Source organism: Patiria miniata, unplaced genomic scaffold (assembly GCF_015706575.1).
Source record: "Patiria miniata isolate m_02_andy unplaced genomic scaffold, ASM1570657v1 HiC_scaffold_9, whole genome shotgun sequence".
Lineage (NCBI taxonomy): Eukaryota > Metazoa > Echinodermata > Asteroidea > Valvatida > Asterinidae > Patiria > Patiria miniata.
Window position 1 is genome coordinate 27,884,993 of NW_024037076.1, and position 25,991 is coordinate 27,910,983.

Below are 25,991 nucleotides of genomic sequence, written 5' to 3' on the forward strand. Positions count from 1 at the left end.
GCCATCCATATTTCAGGGGGAAAAGATTTGATTAAAATTTAAAATTTTATTTGTATTTGAATGCCTGTGTGTAATGCTCAATAGCTTCTAATGGCATTCCATGGACTGCTATTTAAAAAATGGGTTCTCTTAGTATAAAACATGCATACCTTCCGACAACATGGATCAATTTCGGTAAAAGAAATTTCAGATGAGTGGAAGAACATGATCTTTTAAGACATACGTCATTGGTGTATCAAATGTGATTGCTTTTTTGGTATATAAAATCGTAAATTCGGGTTACTTTCTTTTTGACTGACCCTGTATATAAGATGTTAAAAATAAACCGCAATATAAATAGACCGTATAATACGAATACCCTCTGTGTCTTTTCGGTTTGCGGTAACACCATGTGGTAATACCTACTGCTCAGTAGATATTTAGTTCTGAACAGAACTTGTCCTGTTTATTATCAACTTTCGCTTAGAAGTTTTTGTTCTAATAAAAAAGTCCTGCTTTAAGTTCTAAAAGAATTTGTCTTTAGTCTCAACATTTCGACTAGCCTGCTCTTGTCATCGTCAGGAGACTGAGGAGAGTTGAAGATGCTGTTTCTTGAGTAGGCTGATATGTTAGGATTGGGAGTGATTGTGCTTGCGAATACTGTCTATTATCACGCGCTGTTTTTGTTCGTTTTCCAAGCAATCAGTGCCCTTTATTAGTTAAGTAAAAACAAACTCCATCGGCTAACATCCATACATACAATCAGCGTCATTCAGTCTCCTTTTTTTCTTTCTCAAGATGATGCCATAGTGTGATTCATTGTAGTAGTTTCGTGTTTCCTGTAGATTGTGGGCGTGCATTTTGGAGGGACATGAAGATTGTAATAAACGGGCCCTGGATCCCCCGAATTCAAGGATTGTAGTCATGGAGTGACTTGATACGACTCCTTCATTTCATTTTGTCATTTACACTACATTTTTTGCGCCTTCACCACATTTAGTCCTATATTTATAGGCATATGTCTATCATTTCGAAATAGTTGTTGTTTGATTTTTATATATCCATGTTTACGCCTCAGCCTCTGCAGTTTTAGTTAATGTAAAGCCGTTTTGATGGTATTTACTTTACTAGTACGTTTTCATATTGCATTGCAAGCTGATTTTCCTTAGTTTAAAAAAAACCAAATGTTTCTATTTGATAGGAACCAAGCTTTCCATTCGCGGGCAAATATTCACGGATATTTACGATCCCACTCCGAAGCCGGAAGATGAAAATCTCGAAGGACAAACCCAGATATTAAGGTAAGGCCTGGACTTTTCAGGCGGCATACCATACGTTCCTTGCCGCTGCAGTATCAATATTGGAGTTGCAATAGGCCTACTTTTGCAATACTGTCCTGTCCTCATAATCAAACCGAGATGCATCGCAGAATATAACTGTGCCCGCCATTTGTACATTCACCTCATAACCGGCTCCGGCGGTTGTCGGTTATATTACGGTTCAACCCCAACCCAACCCACCCACTCCACCCCCATGACTATTTGCCTATATGTACCATAGTTTGGCCTCCGAACTATTAGGGAGCCATTCTAGGAAACATGGATTTATTATAGACTTCTTTTATAGCATTAATTCTCCCTGGCTTTGGAAGATGAACGAATAAAGGTCAAAAGGGACTTCGAAGAAGAGTAGGCCTTAAGTCCAAACATCCTCTTGGACTTCAGATTCGCAGAGCCGCTTCGCCAAACGATTTGGGAAATCGTTCGCACGATTTGAGAATTCGGTCGCACGATTTGGGAATTCGTTTGCACGATTCGGGAAATCGTTCGCAAGATTGTGAAATCGTTCGCAAGATTTTAATTCGTTCGCACGATTGTAATTCGTTCGCACGATTTTAATTCGTTTGCACGATTGGGAAATCGTTTGCACGATTTGGGAAACTCGTTCGCTCGCTTGGACATCAGGCGCACGAGTTTACAACACATTACGCTCGCACGAGCACGTTTTACCTGCAAAGGTACATGCAATGTACTTTGCCCCCCCCCCCGGAAAAAAATCCTGTCGACGCCCATGTACCATGTGCTCTTATTAAAAGTGGATTGTTTTCTCTCAAAGAATTTTTAATTTGCATGTTTAATTTTAACCATTTCTCAAAATGGTATAGAGAGTTCAAATATATATATGAACGAGGAATATGGAAACCCAGCCCCAAAAACCTTGTAATATGCGCCCTGAAAACGGGCACATAATGCGTATTTGCGTAATGGCCGGTTATCAAGAGTGCCCCCTATTTTGGAAGATAAACCCCCCTACCCCCCCCCCCCCCCCCTACGCTGCTGCGCCATGCCTTTGGAACGACTGCCCCTTTTGGGTTATCCCCCCCCCCCCTCCCCAGTTTGAAAACCGTTCCGCCGCCGCTGCAGTGATAACCCACCCTTAATTTTCGTTCGATGTCTCATTCAATGTTGAAATAATTGAATAAATGTTGTTTTGCATTTCTACAAAAAAAAAATAAAAAAATTAAAATCTACTTTTCGGGGTGAAACTAAAGGCACAGGGAGAGCAAAATGACATCCGCTTTTTCCACGTATGAATTCACCTAATCCGCTCATCCTCGCCTCGTGATGTGAAAGGGGGTATTGCGCCCTCTCGGGTTATTTCTGACTTTTTGGTTTGTCCAAGATGGCAGTCATATCAACACGTGGTCTTGACAACTCGGCGACACCGGTGTTAGTACTTTCGAAGATCTGGATCAATACTGCAAGCAATCCCCCGTTATGGGATATATAGGTTGCAGGTGTGTGTGGCTGGCGGCGCTAATATTTTCTGCTTTTTATACTGGACAAGTTTAGTTTCACTTTCAGTAGATTTTCCTTAAATTATGCTCATACTAGTCCTAGCCTCATCATGCTCAGTAACACTATTTAAACACTAACACACAACAGATGCTGGGATGTAGTAGGCCGTAGGAGGAGTTTCCATTCGGCTGTCATTTGGATAGAATGGAACAACTGAAACTAAATCTGAACATCGAAAACGACTATTGGGGAATCTCCACGAGTCCACGGAAAGAATGGGGCAACCTGATGCTACTTCAGTGGTTGTGTACAAAGTCGATGGAGAGTCAAGAATTTTTTTTACAAAATTGGAAATATTTCACAGTCTCAGATTCATGTCTTATCATCATTTTTGCACTTACTGACCTTCATTGAGATAAAATATGAAGAGAAAAACAGCGTCAGGTTGTAATATTCTTTCCATCTCCACGAACAGAATATGACCAAAAACACACACAAAAATGGCAATTGTGTAGTTACGGGCCCCTCTTTACTTTCCATCAAAATAGCGTCAAGAGTGTTTTTTATCATTCATAAATGACCTTTTCAACCTTAGCAGACTTCTCTCAATTCTAATATAAATATCACCATTTTTGTATTTTTGAACAGTTTCTTTGGGTAGAAATTAAGTTTTTCAAATGCAGAGATTTGGCCAGGATTTGGCCAGGATTGTAGCTCCATATATAATGCTTTTGAAACTCAGTGATAATTGAGACGGAGTGCTGAATGGTAACACCAGGCATGGATCTGGGGGGGGGGGGGTGTTTTGGGTGTAAAAAAACCAAGCTCGGTCCAAACAAAAAAAATTCCCCTAGAAATTCATTAAATATAATGCCACCCCAACCCCTGCTCTGACACCAAACAAAATTATACTGGTAATAATTTCCGTCTGTGCACAAAACACGGACACACCCATCAGCTTGGTTTGGGGTATATTTACACTATTGTGTCACAGTGTTCAAAATCGTCAGATTTGAACAGCACCCAAAGTGCTACACGTATATGTTCATCAAATTTTAGTTCCGTTTGGCTGCAGTTTGGCTATCACGAGGCCATTAGCAAGACTGTCATGAGAATATTATTAAAAACCAATTGCACTAGAGCGGACTCACTCCTCATTGAGTGGGGAATTCAAAACAAATCAAAACCCCACCCCTCCAGCGTACGGGCCTGATATTCTGTGCATATGAATAACCCCAATTTATTTTCTTTTACTTGTAGGGTCTACTGGGGAAATTATGCATGTGACCCCTTTGATCCAGCAACCGATGAACTGTAAGCTAAATTTAACGTTACAATAAAAGTGAAATGAATTATGACAAAAAGTGAGACTTTCTGCAAAGAAGAAAATATCAGGTCTGATGATACACTTCAAGAGCTATCATCAATGGTCTAAATTTGAAAACCCTTTTATAAATTTTAGCCCTGAGCTAATTCATTTTTTTTTTTTATTTCTGACATCTTCTTGTCTTACGCATGTAGGTATAAAATTGCCCTGGATGATCCAAACGGCAGTAAGGGGGTCATTGAATGTGCTCCAAAAGGAACATATGTCGGTGAGTATGAAAACAACAAATGTAAGAATTGAATGTTAGTATTGCTAAGGAGTCAAGTATTTAACTACATGCAAAATCTTTGGTAAATAACTGGCTTCAAAAACAAACTCTTTCGAGCACAAGTTTATAAGCCATATTAAAAGTGTTCAAGTTCATAATTTTAATATACTAAGGGCCTGTCCTACTCTCAATTCATATCCTGGCATTGCGGATATTGTATCGGGTCTAAGTTGCAGGATTCTGAACAACTTCTCCGCAATCTTCCCGTAATGAAGTTATCAGTATTGGTGAGTCAAGCAGTTGCTAATGAAACTTTCACCAGAACATATCTTGGACAAATGCAAAGCTTCTTCTGGACAAAGTGAATGACTCTACCCGCAACTTGTCCGGAACTTGTCCTAGATATGAATTGAGACGGGCCAAAACCCATTAATTGTTTTTTTGACTTTTTAAGTTCTAGCAGGAGCTTCTTCATGACACTTGGTAGTCGGTGGGTCTGTCTGTCTGTCTGTCTGTCTGTCTGTCCTTGTAAATGCACTCTTGCCAAAAGTTTTTGAAAGACCGGCTTTGTTTTGATCGATGCGCATGCGCATTTATTTTGCATATGTCTGTCCCTAGAAAATAAACCAATGGGAAACATAACCATGGGAAACATAATTATGGGAAACATAACCAAACCTACCAAATTTTAATTTTCAATTTTTTTTTAAAAGCAAACAAAATAAATAACAAAACTTGTTAGTAAGTTGTTTATGAACATTTTGTAATTGGAGGCAAAATATGTGCAGTAATGTTAGTCACGTGGTACATAGCGCAGCGTGATTTTCACATTCGGACAGTGGCCTGGGCTTGTATGCACAATTCTTACATTTCATGGAAGACTTGCATGCAAGATGGCCAGAGCTTTATATTGTGCACTCATACTTGTTTTTATAATACCCAGTTGTCATTTTTGGATTACATGTTTTTGGTACATCTTAGCACTTTATTTTGTAGCCTATGAATTCAACACTTGTCATAATTACATTATTTATCAGCCTCTCAGACACTGTCCTACCTGGTGTCAGACAGCTATGGCCGTTCCTTGAGTAAATCAGACGCCCTCCGTGTGAGTGGCAAGAATGAGCTCTACCACTTCCAGACCCATGCTGGTGAGTGTCATCCTCAGAGGGAGGAAGGTTAAATGTTGTATCCTATGTATTAAAGCCAGTAGAAAAAGTTAGTTCCTTCTTCATGAATATTCATCCCAGAGGGAAGCCGTGATTGGTCAGTGGGTCAACACTGACTTCAACACTGACCTATGTCTCGAATAGCTACCGATGCATTAAGTCCCGCCCCATGAGGTGTTGACCAATCACGGCGCAGTCAAAAACCCAACAAAATTTAACGTGTGGTCTTACATATAAATCATGTGGCTTGGTCATTGTGGCATTGGACATGCACACATCTTGTTACAAATGAGCACAGTTAATGGTTCCGTCTATTTTTATATCAGGTCTTAGTGAATCTGCACAGTTCTACTGCCTTTTCATTTGTTTTATCAGAACTAATACACGTATCAGCATTATTTGCCATTTCTTTTGGGTTTGAAATGATATGAAAATAATAATCACCCTGGATTGGACATTTGGGAGACATCCCCATAGACTTGTGCACACAATTTTTCAAACTTAAATGTGCCCTAACCCAACATTCCCTTTTCATTTTTCCACGAATTTCAGTATGTTTTATAGACCACGAGCAACAAATATAACCTAATATGGGCAATAAAATTGAGCCTCTAAAGGGGGGCTGTGACATTAGGGAGACATGAAAATGTCTCCCTAATGACCGATATCTCCCATCGTGCGATGAAATTACGATAAAGTGTCTCCTTAGTGGTACCATTACACTAATAAAGCAATTATTAAAATTAATAGGACAGATTATAATATTAGCTAAACTTTGTCATGGGTCATGGACTTCATGGAAGAACAGGAGAGGGTGCGTTTTGACCACTTGGCAAAGTCCATCACAAGTCTATCACAAGTCTGTTTGTCTGCCTGCCTGTCTATCCAAACTGCGTGTTGCACTCCATAAATATGTTTTTAAAAATTAAAAAACACTTTTATTTCTGCTCTGTTTATTTCTTGTTTGTCTCCTTTTGCTCTTGCACAGATATTTTGAATGTTGAACCACAAGTTGGAAGCCTGGAAGGGGGCACCTTGCTGACTATCACTGGAAAATACTTTGATGGATATGCTGCGTCTGTGCTGGTTGGCGGTATGTGAATGAGGGAACAAATGTGTGCTTGCAGGTCTTCAACAAGTCCATTTAAGAGCAGCTGGGGGAATGGAGGTTGATAGTAGCTCGAGCCAAAGGGGAGGGATATTATTGGCGACCAGGCCCCCGGCTAGTCAGTCTTAAACGGACTTGTTTAGTACCGGCCCAGGACACATTTATTTCCATTCATAAATACTTTTTTGGTCAAAAAGTCGAAACAAGTCCAAAATTATAACTTTCCAACGATTTTGTTTAACAGTTTCTCTTCATTATAAGATGGAATTTTGCGTCGGGGTGATATAAGTCAAATTAGGTTTTGCCCTTCACCGACGTTTTTAAACACTGTATATTCAGTGTGTTACCTCCCGAGTGAAAGTTGGAAAAAATCACTCGGGTGGGACTCGAACCCACGACCTCCTGCTTTCTAGTGCAGATGTCTAACCACTCGACCACCGAGCTAACGGGATCGGTTGGCCGGTTCGAATCTGATGTACATAGCAGCGGGTACCGCATAAACTATTATAAGATGGAATTTTGCGTCGGGGTGATATAAGTCAAATTAGGTTTTGCCCTTCACCGACGTTTTTGAAGTTTCTCTTCATGTTTTTTTTTAAACACACCTCTAGCTATGTTATGGTATTGGCCTCTCGCGAGTAGTCGTAAACAACTCCTTAATAGATTGGTGTACATTGTGGTACAGAATGCAGCTGTGCCAGTGTAGCGTGAATTTAGGACTATCAAATACTGACTGATGGGTAGTATTGTGCATGCCTAGGTGAGGATTGCGAATGTTCAACCAATAAAAGGGTAAAAGGGACTGGGTTTCATAGGAGTCTAAAATTCATGTGACACTGGAAAAGTGTTTAAGACCAGCCAGTCGGTGTTTTATCAACCATTTAAGACCGGCTACGTGGCGGGCTCTCGACCAATAGGAATGGGTAAACCAGTGTCTTAGGTATTTATGAATGAGAAATAATAAGTAAGAAGTCTTTGAAAAATGAAGTTTAAACACAGCTGTTATATTGTTTTTATTCTTTAAACTTTGATAAACGTGCATTTTTCCCCACTTTTTTTCAAATGGATATTTTGCTTTTTGGAAGTAAACTTTTTAATTGTCGTTATTGCCTTTTGTTGTCAAAACAATTGTTTGTGTTTTTTTGTGAGTTAAGGAACGTGTCCAACAATGGATACCATATGTAATGGAGCAAGTGTGTGTTTTTTTGATACAGGTGTTCCGTGTGAGATCTCAAACATCACTTCAACAGAGATAAAGTGTGTGACAGGCCCAGCTGCGGCTAACCAGAGTGTTTATCCGGGGGACACAGGAATGTTGTATGAAGTCTGGAACGAGACTACTGTATCGTAAGCTGCATTTTATCCCTTCTATTTTTATAATTTGCATTTGTAATCAATGTCAATTAACATGCGGTGCAGCAGTGGTGCACCCAAGGGGGGCTCGGGGGGCTTGAGCCCCCCAGAGAGGTTGTAATTTTTTTTTTTTTTTTTTTTAGTCCCACGATTTGACCTTGGTGCAATGAATGTGGCCTATTTTCAAGTAGTATAATAGGGGTGTAAGTGGCACCACCAACGTCAAATAGTCCACCCCCCCCCCCAAAAAAATCCAATTTGTTTCTGCAGCCAAACAGTTTGGGCAAAATTTTTGTAACAAATTTAACTCCCAAAAAATTTGAAAAAAAAACACTTGTGAAGATTTGACCGCAGCTCTGTCATTTTTAAGTATGTCCTTTACCTTAAAAGGCTTGATGAAGCAGTGTGGGACACCAGCGCAGCGGACTACAACTTCATGACGGTTCTGGAAGCGCGCTCCCCTGAAGAGCACCAATTTGGGGAGGAAGACCATTTCGTGGGTCGGCTGAGGGGACTGTTCGTGCCGCCTCGCACCGGCAACTACCAGTTCAAAATTGTAGCAGACGATTATGCTAGGCTCTATCTCAGTAAAACTGGTGATCCTAATGACAAGGTAATTAAGTTAGTATTTTTAAAGCAGAAGGGATTTTTTATATAATCATTATTGTTGAAGAAGTGTTTGTAAATTTGATATGTTTTTTCCTCCTGACTTAGATTCAACTTGTATGTTTTATTTTAACCAAAAGAAAAATTTCTTCGACTTGTCTTTTTTGGGCGTCTGTAATCTTTTAGAAAAAAAGGTCTGTCTTTTTTTGCTTTTGCAACACAAACAAATCTGCCCTGTGAGTAGACTTATTCCCGGTCCCTGCATTATTGATTCTAATAGTTGGCAGGGACCAGTCTACCCAGCTTGAAACGAATTATTGTCGGGCTGCAAATGGTCAAAATTTGTAATGTAATTATTCCGTAACTAAACGTGGACAGATGTTTTTCCTTACACGTTAGATTCAAAACTTAATAACTTTTGTAGTGCTAGCTTAAAAATAGCAATTTAAAAAACTTTTTTTTTTCAGGGTAAACCTTGGAAATAGTGGGCAGTATTTTTTAAGTTCGTATAAATCTTAGCACACAAGCAGGCACAGACCTTGTCTAAATCCCGCAATGCACTGATTTACGAGATGAAAGAAAATAAAATATTTTTAGATTTATATCTGGGTTGATTAATGGCACAAATTAGTAAAAAAGGAAATTAATATGTCGCCTCGTTTTTTGGTAAGGTCATTTTATGACATACAAGGATTGTTCTAATGGGCTAAATGATTTTTTTTTCTCCAGGAGCAAATAGCAATTCTCAATCAATATACCAGTGACTGGGAGGCAAATAAACAACAAGCGTCAGACAAAATCCAACTCACAGCTAATCAGAGGTGAATGTTATAAGCATTTGTTAAAAAAAATTTTTTAATCAACACATTGTGAAAAAAACTCCCGTCACGAAAAGCAGAACAAACTATATTTATTTATGTTGTGAATAATTCTGCCATATTGAGCCAAGGAGTCCTCAAATTGCACAGACATTACAACTTGAAATCCTGAATAGACGTAGAGAGAGAGAAATAGAGAAGGTGAAATAATCGTCAGTTTAAAGGGCCCATTCAATGTAATGTGGCAATCCTTGATAATGCACCTTTATTTGTGTCCCATTTAACCTTATTTTCAATTTTCATTTTGCCGTTTTCAAGGGTATTTTAGTCCTTTTTTGTTTTTTATGCTAAGGCAAATTTCAGTATTCATGAGCAAAAGTGTGATGTCATTTCAGGCAGAAACCCTCAATCATACAGCTATTTCAGCACAAAAAAGTTTCCAAAATTTTGGATATTTTGCTGTCCTAATTTTCTTTTCTTTTGTGATTTGTTGTGTCAGTACAAGGCAGGTCTCACAGATGTTTTCAGTGAGCATATTTTTGGGAATGAAATGACGTCACAATTGAGTAAAGTCGACTCCGATTGGCTGAGGCGCGAGATCGCATAAATCTGCATGCTTTGACATATCAGACGTTATATAGGAGACTTGGCTCTGTTGATAACGGGTGATACTCAGACTACCCAATCACCTTTCCGTCTTAACAAGTTTAAAACATCAAACTGTGACCAGGCATATCTGTCTATAATGGATTGCCAATATCGTCACAAAAATGCAGCTACACAATGTGCTAAATTGCATTATTTATGATTTGTTCTACTACAATTTTGTTCAAGCTACTACCTGGAAGCTGTGTACGAGGAAAATGCAGGCAACGATTTCCTCAAAATCGGTGTCGTGTTCTTTGACGTGCCCGTGAATAAGGACGACACCACATACGCCAAGAATGAGGTGCAGAGGATCAAAACGGAGTCGGTTGTGGTGTTGGAAAGTCAGGTAGGAATTCTTCAGCATTTGGTCAGAAAAGTGAGAAATCGTACATGTGCTAATAAAGTTTCAAAAGTGAGCAGTAACTCACGTTATAGTTTTGGTACTTTTTTCTTAATGAATAACATTTAATTTTATCATTCATTGTTCAATGACATACCGTTTTGAGCACCAATACTGCTGGATAGGCTCTATGTGTGCTTTATAAGAAATATTATTTACAAATATTTTTTAACAGCTTTTTTCCTGAATGTGATTTTTCATGTAACACATTTTCCTCATTATGAAAGTAGAAGTTTAATTTATTTTGACTATGTTTTTAATTTTGCCCCACTATTCCAAGTTCTTTATATAAGATGCCACCATAGTTCACATTGAAGTAGAGTTTGTAGTTAATGATGGTAATTTCAAGCAAAGGAAGTCCAAAACATGGATGTTGCAATTTTTTCCTTCTAGTTCATAAGAATACTCACCAACTCCAACGGAGGTTGAACAAAATTAGGATAGTTGAAAAGGTTGAAAAAGTGCAGACTACATTGTCTTCAATAAAAATGGCATGTAAAGCTTGATGTATTTTTAATCAAGTATTTTTTTCATGAAAAGAATTTCAAATGAAATTATCCAAAATAAGTGTTTTAGCTTGTGACTGGTGATTTTGCTTGTGATTCCATTTGTGATTGACATGTAGCAGACTTGACAACAGCTTTGAAAAACCCAAAGAGGATCGTCTCGTTAATTAAAATGTGTTTCAGACATTGACAGTAGAGGGCGCTACATATGAGGTGCAGCAGGTTGTCGTTAAGACCTCGACTTGTTCCACCAGTTGCAACTACAAGCTACAGTTTGGCCAACTGCTCACAGGTATACACAGCATTCGAGAGTTTACAAAGAGACTGACATGGTTTTAAACTCATGCTAGTAGGATAAGATTTGGCACACTTGCATTTTTTTACAATGGGAAACTCAAACTTTTTACGGAAATTGTGTAGTTTAGGACACCTTATATTTTATAAGTTCCATTCACAAATCAAAAGCCTGCCCTCTTTTCACAACTATCTTTGAAATTATTCATTCTGGCAAGCTGTCATTTTGAAGAAAACAATGAAAGAAGGCCTTTCCAACGATGTGTCTAAAGAGTCACCGTTGGAAATTTCCATTAGTAGTTTGTTTTTTATCCGGCGAAGCGTGCGCAAGCATTGACATGACACACGCGCGCGCGGTTGCTATAATTCATCGGATCCACGCATGACATCGCGTAGCTGCAGTCAGCTAATTAAAGTGAGAACGTGTTTCGGACGCTGAATTCAGGCCCAATTCAAAACATGATTCAGCAACTTTTGATTTGAAATCGAGATCCTAGAATGTTGTGTTTCTCGAAATATACAGCTGAAGCTGAGCTGAATTTCATCAGGTTAGTTGTTCAGCACCCTTCTTTAGATTTTGAGCCCTTTTGTTGCCTCAAACGAACAAAATGCACAAATTACAAATAATTGACTGTACCTCTAAGTCACTCAGTGAGATTGATGTGATTAGGAATGATCAGCTTTTATACCATTCTCTTTTTATTTTGCTCCATGTTTTCATCGTAGGTGAGTTGAGCACGTCATCAACTGCAGAACAAATGGAGACGGCACTGAATCTCCTCGTTAGTCCGGATGCAGTCAGTGTAACCATGACAACCGACAGTGACACCAATACCTATAGTGTAGAGTTCCAGTCAACCCAGAGTAAGATACGTTTCTGCTCCTCTTCAATCCTAGCTGCGGAAGAAAAATTAAATTGCTTTTGATTTTATGAACTTTATGAACCTATTTTGGTTATTATAAAACAAGGATTCAATACAGAGGTGTAATGTTAACAGCAGGCATCTAACACTACGTCCACTGTCTCAAAATCACATATACACACAGTTCTATTGTCAGACATGTCAGCAACTATTAGCAATCTTAATATATTCTGCTTGATCCTTACTGAAATTCTGCAATTTTGGATGCCAGTGGGTGAACTTACTGTACAGTAATGTCTTTAGTTACATCCAATGGGTTGTCTTGTAAGAATGACTGAATTTATGTCTTATTATTTAGTGATTGCTGTGCCTCTCATTTTTTTTGAATACTACTCTTACCAGCCAGATCTTTCAAAATCCACAAAATTGTTTTGGAGGATTTTGTAGGATTGAGGAAGAAATGGAAGTCTATTCAGGGGACTGGATGCCAGCGGCGGCGGAACGATTTTCAAACTGGGGGGCATCACCAAAAAGGGGCCCAGTAAAAGGCATCTTCCATCGGTGCAGCAGCGTTCCAGCATTTTTTGTGTCGACACATCTTTTTTCACCTTGGCCTCCGTAAATTCAAATAGTGCCGGGGGGGGGGGGGGACGCTCTTCAAAACCGGCCATTATGCAAACTATATGCATTATGTGCCCATTTTCAGGGTGCATTGTGAGGGTTTTGGGGCTTGGTTTTTATATTCCTCGTTCATATCAGAACTCTCTATAATACTGAAAACAAATTATCCGAAATTTTATGGCAAGTTTTTTTTTTCATCTCGAGGGGGCACATTTGTGCTCGAGGGCCACATTTATGTCCGCAAGAGGGGCACTTGGGTAAATCGGGGGGGGGGGCAAAATCTGGGTGAGAGTTTGGAATAATGAATCACTTCCATCTGTCTGCCAATCTCATTTTTTTGTCTAGACAATATCCCACTGTTGAAAGTGGTGAAGGACGACACGAGCCTAGACATTACCATTAGCAAGACTGTGTCCTTCACTCCCGTCGATCTGAGCAGTTTCAACATCCTCGTGGAAGGGACTGCTACCACAGATTTGTCCTCAAGCTCGACAGCTGAAGAGGTCAGTTAACATTAAGGGATCAAGCATGCTTAAAACCAGGTACGGGCCTGGTTGGGGATAAATAGCCCTCGCCTTCAACTAAGGCCATTATCTGGCCAAACACATATTTATTTCCATTCATAAAATCCTTTATCAAAACAAGTCAAAAATGCACAAATTACGAACGCCTTTGTTCAACAATTGTACCTCATGCTTTGAGGTACAAAGGATACCCATGCAATCATGCCCTCCCTCCGATATCAATAAACGCCCCTTTGGCCATGTATATGGTACAAGCATGTGCCTCGCATGCATAGTGCAAAAAAATGTCCTTTTATGGAGATTGGTGCGCGCAGCGCATTCTGCGTGATGTGGCGCTGAACGCAGCGGTGCAGGAATAAAGTGTTTAAAACCAGCTGGTAAAAAAGGGGGAAAATCAAGCGCAAGTTATATACTGAAGTCATGATAAAGATCTGTGTGTGTTTTTTTAGGGTGGGGTTTTTTTGGTAGTATTTTACCAGAAGATGAGCGAAGACAACTTGTTTTGAGTTGTCCCTTTTTTCCATAGATTTTGAGAATTAAGAAAAGGGGAAAAGAGCGCCCCTAGCATCAAATGAGATCCAGCCCAGTCCCCCCCCCCCACCTTGTCCCCCCCCCCCCCACCTTGTCCCCCAAAATTAGTTCTGGATCCACCCTTTCTGCCCGCCAGATGATGCTAAGGCTCGCACAGCTTTTTCAAACACAATAACCATCTCTGTCCTCATTGGTACCCATTGAACTCCTGGGTTGGATAGAAGCAATTAGTTGCAAAGCGTCTTGCCCTTGACACAGTAGCTACAATCCCACAGGGCTAGAGTTGAACCCAAAATGTGCAGAGAATAATAATCCAGATGAGTTCAACACTAGCCTGCCAGACCACAGCACTTTGTGAACCTCTTCTGTCCAAGCATACCCATAAAATCATGCTCTCACTCCATTATTTGAAACGTCTGCGATTGCTGTTCATATTTTACTTGCCCACAAGTATGGGCCTTATTCAAGAGTCGGCCATATTGAATTGAAAGTGAGGTAAAATCTTAATTTTTGGAACTTTCGAGGAGAAATGAAAGTAGTTAATTACTAATTAATTCCAGTCTGCTTCAGTGAATAATTTTAAATTTGTAATTAAAAATTCCCTAATGTTTAAAGCCAGATTAAAAAAAAAAAAAAGACAGTAAAATATGGCTGCATTGTGCCGGCATAAATAGTCTGGCGCCATCCCATTGAACAGTCAACACTTAATGACATACATTCAGGGAACTTGACAAAAATGGCCAACTATTGAATAAGGCCCATTGACATGCTGTCCCTCCATGAAATCAGAGAGAAATCCAAAGATCACCAGCATGGCAGTCTGAAGGTTGCTGGTTCGAATCCCAGCCAAAATCACATGTCTCTCTACCTGACGCCCTGCAGGTCAAGAGCGCCCTCATGGACTTATTCAGTGTCCAGTGCGAGAAAGTGGGACAGACCACAGGCCTCTATGAGCAGGACTTCGAAGGTGATGCCGTTGGGGAAGTCGACGATTTGATCATCAGAGACGAGGAGCCCTTTTGTGGGCGTGCCTCAGTCAAGAACCCAGACTTGATCTTCCGTGCCGGCAGCACGTTGCAGCCAGGCTCCTCCAAGACTATGAAGGCTTTTGATGTCAGGTACAACAAGAAGGTAGGTTCCTTTTATGTAGACATTTGTGTGTCCGGAGAGTATGTATGTGCATTCATGAGTGGACCTTAAACAATAGAGGACAATATGTAGGGTCCTAGATTGGGATAAGGTCCTCGGTTGGAAATCGCATGCAAAGCAATCCAGTTTCTTTTTAACTCTTTCAGTGCCAAACTCGTAAATGTACGAGGTACATTTGTTAGTAGTAGTAGTGGCCTATCCCGTCGAATACGACGATGTAGCTCGGTGTCTAGCTGCACGACGATTCTCGCAATCAGCAATATAGGCGGCAGAGGAAGCAGAGCGGCCAAGATGGACAGCGGATCGCCAATGAGTGCGGTCCTGCACCACGGTCTGCCAGGAGGTGACTGGGATTCGGAAGGTTCGCAGATCACGCTTTAGAACATCCTTGTAACGGAGTTTTGGACGACCACGGGGGCGAGGAGCATGAGCCAGCTCCCCAAAGAAGATGTCCTTCGGCAGTCGACCGTCCTCTTGTCTGCAGACATGACCAGACCAACGAAGGCGGCGAGCTGACAGCAATGTGAACATGTCGTTGACTCCTGTGAGCTCAAGAATGGCAGGGTTTGAGACTCGGTCTTGCCAGGAGATTCCAAGAATTGAACGTAGGCAGCGGAAATGGAACGCGTTCAGTCGGCGTTCCTGACGGCGGTAGGTCGGCCATGACTCACTGCAGTAGAGTAGCACACTAAGCACACAGGATACGTAGATGCGGATCTTCAGCTTGATGGAAAGGGCCCGGTTGTCCCAAACACGAGCACGGAGTCGGCCAAAGGTGGTTGCAGCCCTACCTATTCGGGAGTCAAGTTCGGTATCCAGGGAGTTGGTGCTGGTAACTGTAGAACCCAGATACTGAAATTTGTTGACCACGCTCAGAGGTGTGCCATTGATGGTGATCATGGGAGGGGGACCTGGGCCTTGCGATAACACCATTGTCTTGCCAAGGCTGATGATCATGCCAAACTCCGAGCAAGCACTGGCAAATGAGTTGCAGAGATGTTGAAGCTCATCTGCTGAGTGGGCAACAATGGCAGCATCGTCAGCATACAGGAGTTCCCGGATGAGAACATGCCGAATCTTCGTCCTGGCACGGAGACGGGACAGGTCGAAGAAATTCCCGGAGCTGCGTGTGTGAAGTAGGATACCAGATGGTTCGGGAAATGCACGGTGTAGCAGGGCTGAGAAAAAGATCCCAAACAGGGTAGGAGCAAGTACACACCCCTGCTTGACGCCCCGACGAACTTCAAACTTAGCAGATCTTGAGCCATTGAACTGGACTGTGGCGTGCATGTCGTCATGAAAACACATCAGAATAGACAAAAGCCTATCTGGGCAGCCCAAGCGCTTTAGGATGGAAAACAGGCCTGAACGACTCACGTTATCAAAGGCCTTAGTCAAGTCGATGAAGACCATGTACAGAGGTCGCCGCTGTTCAACACACTTCTCCTGGAGTTGTCTCAAGGAAAACACCATGTCAACAGTGGAGCGGGATGGGCGGAAGCCACACTGGCTTTCGGGAAGGATTCTGTTGGCAATGACCTGTAGCCGAGGTAACAGCACTCGAGCAAAAACCTTCCCAGCTAAGCACAGCAGTGAGATGCCTCTGTAGTTATTGCAGTCTTGTCGGTTACCTTTGTTTTTGTAGAGGGTTATGATGTTTGCATCCTTTAGATCCTGTGGTATTAACTGGGATTTCCAGCAGGTCAGGAGAACAGCGTGGAGCTCTGCAGCCAAGATATTACCACCCTTCTTAAGTACCTCTGGAGGGATGCAATCAGTGCCAGGAGCCTTGTTGTTCTTTAAGCCGTTGATGGCATGTTTCACTTCTTCCAAGGTGATGGAATTGTCCAGCTCTTTCAGGATGGGAAGCTGAGGTAAGGTAGATATTGCAGAAGTACTGACTGCAGCATCGCTGTTGTAAAGTGAGCTATAGTGCTCTACCCACCGGTCAAGCTGTGCTGTTTGGTCTGTGAGGATGGCACCAGTGGACGACAGTAAAGGAGCAGATTTCTTTGGGGTAGGACCAATTGCCTCCTTAATGCCTTGGTACAAGCCGCGTAGATCACCAGAGTCGGCACAACGTTGGATGCGATCACTTAGGTGAGACCAGTAGCGTTGCAAAGCTGCTCGAGTAAGACGCTGGACAGTGCTCTTGGCAGCCCGAAGGGCAGCTTTTGAGGAGCGTGTGTTGATCAAGCGGCATTTGTTTCTGGCTGACCGTTTGTTCTCTAGTGCAGGGAGCAGTATGTCCGCGCTGTCCCGGAACCAGTCAGGTTGCTTTCGTGAGCAGCGACCAAAGGCAGACACAGCACTGTTGTAGACTACTGAACGGAACCTAGACCAAGCACCTTCAGGGTTGGCAGAGATTGGTGCTGAGCTGAAGTTACCAGAAAGGAGCTCTTGAAACTGAGTAACATGACTGATGTCGTGAGTTGAGACAGTGTCAATAGCAGGCAATGTACATAGCTAGTTATGTACATCATGTTAAAGTGCAAATCACTGGCTTTCCAATGATACCAAACATATTTCTGTAGCTTTTTTCATTCCAAAAATACGCCGCAGGAAATTTGACAGTGTCCCGCTGAAACTTCGCCGACCTCATTTCGAGAAAAACGGCCTTGCAAAAATGATACGCATTGCGCCGCCAACGGCAGTGAAAAAAAGGTTTTTCAGTTTTTTTCCACTTTTGGGGTATCTTTTTCCCAACAAAAACGCACAGTGTGAATCTTGGATACCTTGGCTACCAAAAATCCCCCCCAAAAAAACACCCCAAAAAATCCATTTTGACCGGAATTTTCAATGTATATACCCGCCTTCAGGTGCCGATTACTCAAAACAAGGTTTTGGGGGCATTCCTCATTTTGCCTCAGTAGGTGACAGTTACGAGTGTCGATGCAACTTTTGCCAGGAGCAACTTGTGATATTCTAAAGCTGAATGCAGAATATTCAAAATCACATATTTCTTCCTTGGTCCATTTGACACTTAATTGGGATGGAACGGCAGCTTTGCCTAGCCCACCGGGGTGGAATGAAGTCCAGAATCAACCTGCTACAGCGCTGGGTGGACGACAACAACAACGAGCAGTTGAACTGGCAGTCGTACGTGGATAATTCACTGATTGATTGGACATCTACTGCGTGAGTATTTCTCTTGGCAGTAGATCAACGAAACCTACATTATGAATATGAGAATGACAATAACTATTTATCAGATGGAGTTTGCATCAGGGAGATGTGAATTCAATAGTGGGTTTGCCCTTCACCTTCGTATTTTATAAACCATGTATACTCAGTGTTGTCCAAGGGCTTGCGAGAAAAAAATTGTTGGCCTAAGCTTACTTAGGTTGGGTAGTATGGGAATCGGGTACCCAAGTACCCGTTAAAGAATCCCAACTCCAAAATTTAAATCTCAGAAGTTTCTTTTCATATTGCTGATATAAAGGTCCCCATTACAGTACTACGGCATCAGTGCGTTAATACAGCAAAATACAAGCATGTACAGCGAGCTCTTTAGCTTTACGGTATAATTGCATTTTCGCAAGCGTCATAAACGTGAATCTGCTTTGTTTTCCCATGTAATCTGGTTTCATTTTTGAAAATATCCCATACATGCTATTCAAAACCTCTTCTTTTCATTGGCTGAGAAGTTACTAAGTAATGCAAGGTTGGTTATGGGTATCTGATCCTATAATCTGGAACCAGTTCCTGACATCAGCAGTCGGGTGCTCGGTTCCAGTGCACAGCCCTACTTTAGATACAACACATATATTGTTTTTATTCTTTAAACTTTCATAACCGTGCAAATTTTCACCTTTTTAAAATGGATATATTGTGTTTTAAAAATAAACTCTTGTAATTTAATGTCTGTCTTTCTCAATTCTTGTAGCTGGAAGTTTGAGTGCATCGACATAAATGAGATTGCAACCAAAAGTTGGTTCTACGACAGTCACAAGGAAGGCTACCCACTGAAGGTTGAGCGCATCCGATTGTTCGAAGCAGACGGCCAAGATTTCTTTATAGATAATATGTACATTGGCAATGACGAACCAACATGTAAGCTAAAGTCAATTCCTTACTGTATGTTTATCAATACTGCATTCAGAAAATTAATTATTAAGACACACCAAATTTGTGTATGACTATAAAGCTATCTTGTAAAATTCTTCTTCCACCACTTTAATTCATCTCTCTGTAAGACGGCAGCATTATTAGGTAGTATTTCAATTCAGTTGGTCTTAATAATACTTTTTTGATAAAAAGAATTCTTTTAAAAGGGAAGATTTATCCAAAGACAAAATGATCGAATTATCACAAAATTCTTTACTGGACTGTTAGGGAATGGCAGTCTAAAGCATCCCGTACAATCATGACTTCTGTTGTGCTGACATTTTTTAAGTAATGTGGTATTTTTGTATCAACTTCCAACGCTGGTCATATTTAGTTATTCCGTATTTTCTTTGCAATTGATTACACACCTGTGAAGGGTTACAAGCCAGTTAGTTTTGTTTCCTGAAAATCATCCAAGAGAAATAACCGCATGCTCGTTTCTGTGCCTACTGCTAACAGTCTCTAGCTGTGAAAGGGATGAAAGCCTAATAAGTCAAAAAAAAACCCCGAAATTGGGCCTAGAGGTAGCAATACACAATATGCAGCATGCATTATGATACTGCACAAAAAAAACAGTGCGTATCAGAATTTTGTGAAATCAATGCACTGTTAATCAAATTAGGTTTTGCCCTTCACCGACGTGAAGGGCAAAACCTTTGAATATACTGTTATGACTATTTTGTTAGATACACGAACACAAGCAGCCGTCCAGCCAAATGGTATTACAGTGACGGAAGTGAACGTCAACAAGCGAGGCTACAGCTTTGACATAACGTTCACGTCTGGGAAATGCGGCTTTGGCTACCCGCTTCTGTCCATCAAGGATGCCGTCAAAACCACCGATGAGACAGACAGAGCCGTCTACACCAGCAGCGCATGGCCATCTGGTGTCAGCATCTCCGTTGTCCGCCCAGACAAAGCGACGGAGCCGATCACCGGGACATTTGATCTTGGTTGGAATGTCACTAAGACACAAATCAAAGGTCAGTCATCACACATTTGTTTAAAGAAGTACTGAAGTCCTTCAGGATTACACAACATCATCAACAGTGTCGGATCCAGGGGCACCCCCCCCCCTTCTTTCTCGGTAGTGACCGAAATTTTCTCAAATATCATCCTTACTCGGAGCAGATCTGGCCCTGCAGCCTTATTAGTCACATATTTTTTTTAAAGAAGTTCTGAAGTCGTTCAGGAGTACACAACATCATCAATGGTGCCAGATCCATGGGCAACCCTCCTCCTCAGTAGTGACCGAAATTTTCTCAAATAAGACCATTTTTCACTTCTGCCCCTCAGCACACCCTCCGCCCCTCAGCAGTAACCTCTCTGCTTCTGCCCTTGACCAATTTCAGACTGGCATTCCAGAGTCACGCCAAGTCAAATATTTCCTTAGTTTTGAATTAAGTTCTACATGTGAAACAGGAGTAGCTACAGGCACCAGTATAAGATGAATATTTATGTGGCTTCTATGTAAAATCATGACAGTGATGCAGCAAAAGAAAAGTTTTTTGATTGGACAGTACCGTATATGAGCAGATAGAAAATATATACGTTTTTAGTATTGGACCGTAGACATAAACTCTTAAAGTAAAAATTTAATTGCCATAAAGTTGCTCTACATATTCAATTTCTTTTCTCTTAAAAGCTAACTTTCAATTTGTGTGTTTCATTCAGACAGAAACAGCTTCCTTATGCTATTTTTGACATTTTCAACCCTCTAAAAATACATCTTTATTTTGGGTTGCTTTTGCACCCATAATGCACGCAAAAGTACTCCTAAAGTATTGTCGCAAGAACAAAATTTGCTTGTTTGTTCGGTGACTCATTAAAAAGTGAATAACACTTGTATTGCTAGAAAATAGCAATTTAAAATAAAATCTATTTTTGGGGGTGAAACTAAAAAATGACACAGGAAGAGCAACTTTAATTAAACAATGACTTGTGGGCCAATATTTAGGCTCCGTTATCTCTAGCAGTGACATTTTGAGCTGATAATAGCGGCTCACTATATGCAAAGAATTGAGAGATCACTTGGAGTTTTATGTTTGAAAAAACAGTTTCATCAGACGCCACAGCCGAGAAGCTGAAGGAGATGCTGGAGGGTAACTTTGATATAGGTACGCTGAAAGTCACCAGAGAGGGAACATGTGCAGGCTACACATGGAGGGTGGAATGGCTGTCCAAAGGTGGTAGCCAACCACTCTTACAGGTTAGTATAGTAGAACAGTGCTATACTGAACACTGCTATAAAGAACATTTGGCTATAACGAACATCACCCTTTTGGCTCCCAAATTGTATGTACAGATATACTAAACATTTCTGAATTTTTCGGATTTTCTGAATTTTGCAGAGCCCAATTTCATGGCTCCGCTCACATTTTGCACTTATGATGACATTCTGTGCTAACAGCATGCACTAGCAAAAGAAGTTCTGCTTATACCCTCTAAGCACCGAATCATTAGATACGGGATGTGCGCATGTGGCTAATGCAAAATTCCTCGCTAAGCCATGGAGTATGCTAACCGGGTGACGCCTAAACATGCTAATCCCTCGTGTCTTTTGTACACACACAAACTCAGTGAGGTCTGTGGAGGCGGACTGTGTCTTGAATTGGCCGTTGTGCACGGCCTATTGTTGTGCAATTTACGCACCAGTGAACACCCCGAGTATTGGCAAGAAATATCTTACAAATACTGTAGAAATTACTCTCGCAAATCAGTATTTGTGGCGTTTGGCTGTATATCAGAAGTTGGCTGGAAAATTGCCTTTTGCGAAAATCGAAATTTTTGGAGCAAAGTTGTAGACCTCTAAGGAGAGTAACCACTTTCAGTTCTACTCATATGTTTTTGAGGGAGGTGGTGGGTTTTACATTTGCCTCTAACCCCCTCCAGCTTCTGGCATTGTAGGAGATGAATTCCATCGAAAGAGGTTTGCCTGAAATGCTTCACGAATGACCTTCTTTTATTTCTTCGTTTTGATAGGTGAACGGTGATGGCCTAAGCGGCAACAATGTAAGCATCTCTAGCTTTAGGTCCGTGGAGGGCCAGCTGCTCATGGGGCCCATCCCTGGCGAGTTCCTCAGGCTGCCCTTTGAAAAACCTCAGGTGAGTCGTAAAGCCAATAAAGCAATCAAATGGTGGCAATCAAACAGGAGGTGGTGTCCGGAAATTGGGCACAAAGTGTATTGTACATACAATATGTTTAACTGCGGCGCAGCCTAGATTTCAGATACAGATTTTTGTTTGGCCTTTTTTCCAAGTTTTTCCCCAAAGGCTAGTTGCATCTTCGCATATACCGGGTGAGTAAAAAAAAGCGGAACCCAAACCCCCAAAATTATATCTCATATTTTAAAAAAATATGTAGCACTAAACAAAATAATGACTGGAAAGCCAATTTCATAAGCTACTTTTAGATGAAAAAAATACTTAAAATTGCTCAATAACACTCTAAAACCTCTTTCATCCAAAAATGCAATTTCAAGAATCGTCATCACAATTGTCTTCAACAGCACTAGCGATAAAACCTCAGTTTAAAAGTTAAAAGTATTCAACAAAGTCCTTTTGAAGGCCCGTCTTTAAAAAAAAGTGGATTTTATAAATCATATTGTTTGCCTAACCAGGGTTGTTTATAAAAGTGTTGTGTTCTACAGTTGTTAATAGTTGTTGAAACAAGTATTCTTTGTCTTTGTTGTTCCAAATAGGCAGAATACACAATAAACGCCTTTTTTTAACGAAACAGGTTTTAGGGTCACTACGTTTAAATGGTGATATTCTTTGAACAGATTGAGCAATTGCAATAATTTTTTCATCAGAAAGTAGTTTATGAAATTGACTTTCCAGTCATTATTATTTTGGTGCTACTATTTTTTTAAATATGAAATATATTTTGGGGGTTTGGGTTTCATTTTTTTTTTACTCATCCTTATTTGTTGCAGAATCTGAAGGTTTAAAATGTAATCCGTTACAATGGTAAATTGTCATAGGATTATAAATGCTTGGCTGCTTGAGTTAACCAGTCTTATCGACTCAATCTGTGTTAAAGGGAAAATATAACATTTGCAAACATCAAAAAAATAAAACTACCAAATCATTTTGAAATACCTTGCTGGACTGTTAGTGAATGACAGTGTAAAGCATCCTGTAAAATCATGGCACTTGGTATACTGTCATTTTCAAGAAAAGTGGTATTTTTGTATCAATTTCCAACGCTGGTCGGCCGACCAGCGTTGGAAAAAACTGGCTTTTTTTCAAATACTGGCCCCAATTGACCATCGCACTTGTTTGCAATCGATTACACACCACACCTATGAACGGGTACAAGCCAGCTAGACTGGTTCCCTGACCTTACAATTCTGCAATGTATGTAAACTGCTCTGTTTCTTCTTATATGGAGTCAGGGAACCAGACTATACAGGAAAATGATTGTTTTTCTTGGTTTTTATAGCATTTTCGAACCCAAAACCTCAAAAAAGTCAGGGTAACTATATTTGCTATATATTTCCAACCCCCCCAATTCCATCCATTTCTGAAAATTACAGCAAAAGCAAATGATGTATATTCCCTTTAATTTGTTCACCAACAGGTAGAGGTTATTGTCAACACAATCCCTTCCAGCTGTTCCGGCGGACAGTGCACATTTGAGTTCAGCGAAGCCTCCACACCAACGGTCCAAACCTCCTCACCGGCATCAGGTAAGCAGCAACTTAGAATGAGGAACATTAGTTGACCATTGGTTGATTCATGACCAATGTTGTCTTTGGACTCTGAACAGGAGCGTAAATCCCAGGGGGATGGGGGTATATAGCCCCCACTTTTTGTTGACCAAGGAGGGATGGGCTATTGAATCATCCCCCCCCCCCCTTTTTTTGTGATGAGAAAAAAAATGCGGATTTCGAGGTAATTTTCAAGCATCCCAACAACCAAACTGTATTCAATAGCACTGAAAAGTGGAGAAACAAAGAACAAAAACTTTTAAAATGCGCCGTTTTGATGTAAGCGCGAGCAGACATTTTGATATACTTCTATATCCTGAAGAGCTCCCCTAGTGTAATGTGTCCAGCCCCCCCCCCCCTTTTTTTCGAACGGCTGGGCAATTTTTTGATTTTGGTTATCCCCCTTCCCCCCCCCCCCCCCCCCCACTCACCGGCACAGATTTACGCCACTGCATATTTGACTCTGAATATTAAAGTGAAAACATATATCAAATCAAACGATTTTCAAATTTCACCATAACTGGCTGGCTGCCGTTCAATGTAATGTGCACAGTTATTGATTATCAGCATTGAGCAATTTCAGCCGAGGGCCTTTGGTCGACTAGTGGTTGGTTCGTGACGTAACTTACACCTGCACACTAATAACAATGACTGAATGCCTCCGGTCGAATGATAGTCAAAACGTCATCACGAAACCTCTTGATCGTGGCTCCAAGTTGTGCTTTATGATGCCTGCAGCTATTGTAACCAGGGGTGGAACCGTGCCCTGTGGTCGGGTTCTAAATAGTTGACTAGTCCAATCATCCATGGTTCGATCGAAGTTAATAGTCGAACTAATGTTAACTGTAGTTCATACCCAAATTGCTCAATGCTGTTGAATGAAGAATGCTGGTCCCAACAGTCAACTACAGTATGTCCCAAAAAAATTTCCGTCTGACTGTTTTTAAGATAACTACAAAACCGTGAGGTCAATTTTGAAATTTGTTGGTTGTGTAGATACTCCTAAGCCTTGGCCTCCACCCCTATGAGTTTCATTTAATTTCAGTCAAGCATCACTGCACAATTGTCAATTGATCTCAACAACATTTTTGGACACTGACCAAGTTCTATCCCTTAATCAATCTACGAATGGGTGCATGCTAGCATTGACACGATGCACACGCATGCGGTTGCTATTATTCATCAGTTCAGTGCGTGACATCGCTTCGCTGCAATCGGCTGTATGAGAACAAGAATTGCAACCGAAATCCTTGAATGCTGTTTTCTCAAAATATACAGCATTCACAGAGCTATTACCTTCATCAGGTCAGTTGTTCAGCACCCGTCGTTAGATTGTGAGCATTTTTGTTGCTTCAACCAAAAAAATGCAGCGATGACAATTGATCTACCCTACCTTCAGTGCGAAGGATCTATCGTGTGAGTGATGCTCTGTGTTTTACCCTTCCAAGGTACTGATGGCACCGCTCTGATTTTGACTGGTTCTGGGTTCAGCACCACGCAAGAGCTGAACGTTGTGACCATCGGTGGAGTCGGCTGTGATGTCACATCCGCTAGTGACACGTCAATATCCTGCAGTGTGGGCCAGGCAGCCGCTGGAACCCACGAGGTCAGATTGGAGGTCACAGGAGAAGGGCTGGCTAGCTATCCAAATGGTGAGTGCAGAAAAAAAGAGAAAACATTGGATTTTTTGCGATCTCACTTTAGTCTTCATACTTGAATGAATCTTTGTCATGGTAGTTCGGATTTGTAATGAGCCACTGAATTTTGTGACTCGAGTCGAGTCGATTCATTTTAAAGCTATAGTCCATCATTTTGCAGCCATCCGAAAAGTAACTGGCGTAATTATTGTTGAAAAACAAACTTGGTTGAAAGATAGTAAAGGAACTAAACTCCCTGTGAAATTATACTTTCTGGGAAGCTGTCATTTTGAAGTAATCAACAAAAGAAGGCCTTTCCAACGGTGCGTCTTATAACGCACCGTAGGAAAATTTAAATTAGTAGTCCGTTTTGTTATTCGGCGAAAGCGCGCGCAAGCATTGGCACGACGCACACACGCGCGCACGGTTGCTATAATTTGTCGGATCAGTGCGCGACGTCGCGTATAGCTGCAATTCAAAACAATTCAAAACATGATTCAGTAACTTTTGATTTGAAGTTGAGATCCTAGAATACTCTTTTTCTCAGAATACACAGCTGAAGCTTAGCTGAAA

At 41.0% G+C, this 25,991-nt stretch overlaps 1 protein-coding gene across 1 annotated transcript in view; it reads left to right on the top strand.

The window, feature by feature from the left end:
• Positions 1 to 2,660: 2,660 nt before the first annotated feature.
• Positions 2,661 to 25,991, top strand: part of LOC119720217 (fibrocystin-L-like) — a 77,956-nt gene continuing 54,625 nt past the window's right edge. The window contains exons 1-20 of the mRNA XM_038189819.1: positions 2,661 to 2,776; positions 4,038 to 4,091; positions 4,299 to 4,372; positions 5,410 to 5,523; positions 6,530 to 6,634; positions 7,864 to 7,996; positions 8,393 to 8,615; positions 9,338 to 9,429; positions 10,261 to 10,420; positions 11,164 to 11,272; positions 12,001 to 12,138; positions 13,104 to 13,261; positions 14,696 to 14,944; positions 17,967 to 18,100; positions 18,849 to 19,015; positions 19,756 to 20,052; positions 21,127 to 21,278; positions 22,052 to 22,174; positions 23,652 to 23,760; positions 25,230 to 25,433. Coding sequence (XP_038045747.1) covers positions 2,757 to 2,776; positions 4,038 to 4,091; positions 4,299 to 4,372; positions 5,410 to 5,523; positions 6,530 to 6,634; positions 7,864 to 7,996; positions 8,393 to 8,615; positions 9,338 to 9,429; positions 10,261 to 10,420; positions 11,164 to 11,272; positions 12,001 to 12,138; positions 13,104 to 13,261; positions 14,696 to 14,944; positions 17,967 to 18,100; positions 18,849 to 19,015; positions 19,756 to 20,052; positions 21,127 to 21,278; positions 22,052 to 22,174; positions 23,652 to 23,760; positions 25,230 to 25,433 — 2,815 coding nt within the window. The 5' untranslated portion in view covers positions 2,661 to 2,756. The remainder of the gene's footprint in view (positions 2,777 to 4,037; positions 4,092 to 4,298; positions 4,373 to 5,409; positions 5,524 to 6,529; positions 6,635 to 7,863; positions 7,997 to 8,392; positions 8,616 to 9,337; positions 9,430 to 10,260; positions 10,421 to 11,163; positions 11,273 to 12,000; positions 12,139 to 13,103; positions 13,262 to 14,695; positions 14,945 to 17,966; positions 18,101 to 18,848; positions 19,016 to 19,755; positions 20,053 to 21,126; positions 21,279 to 22,051; positions 22,175 to 23,651; positions 23,761 to 25,229; positions 25,434 to 25,991) is intronic.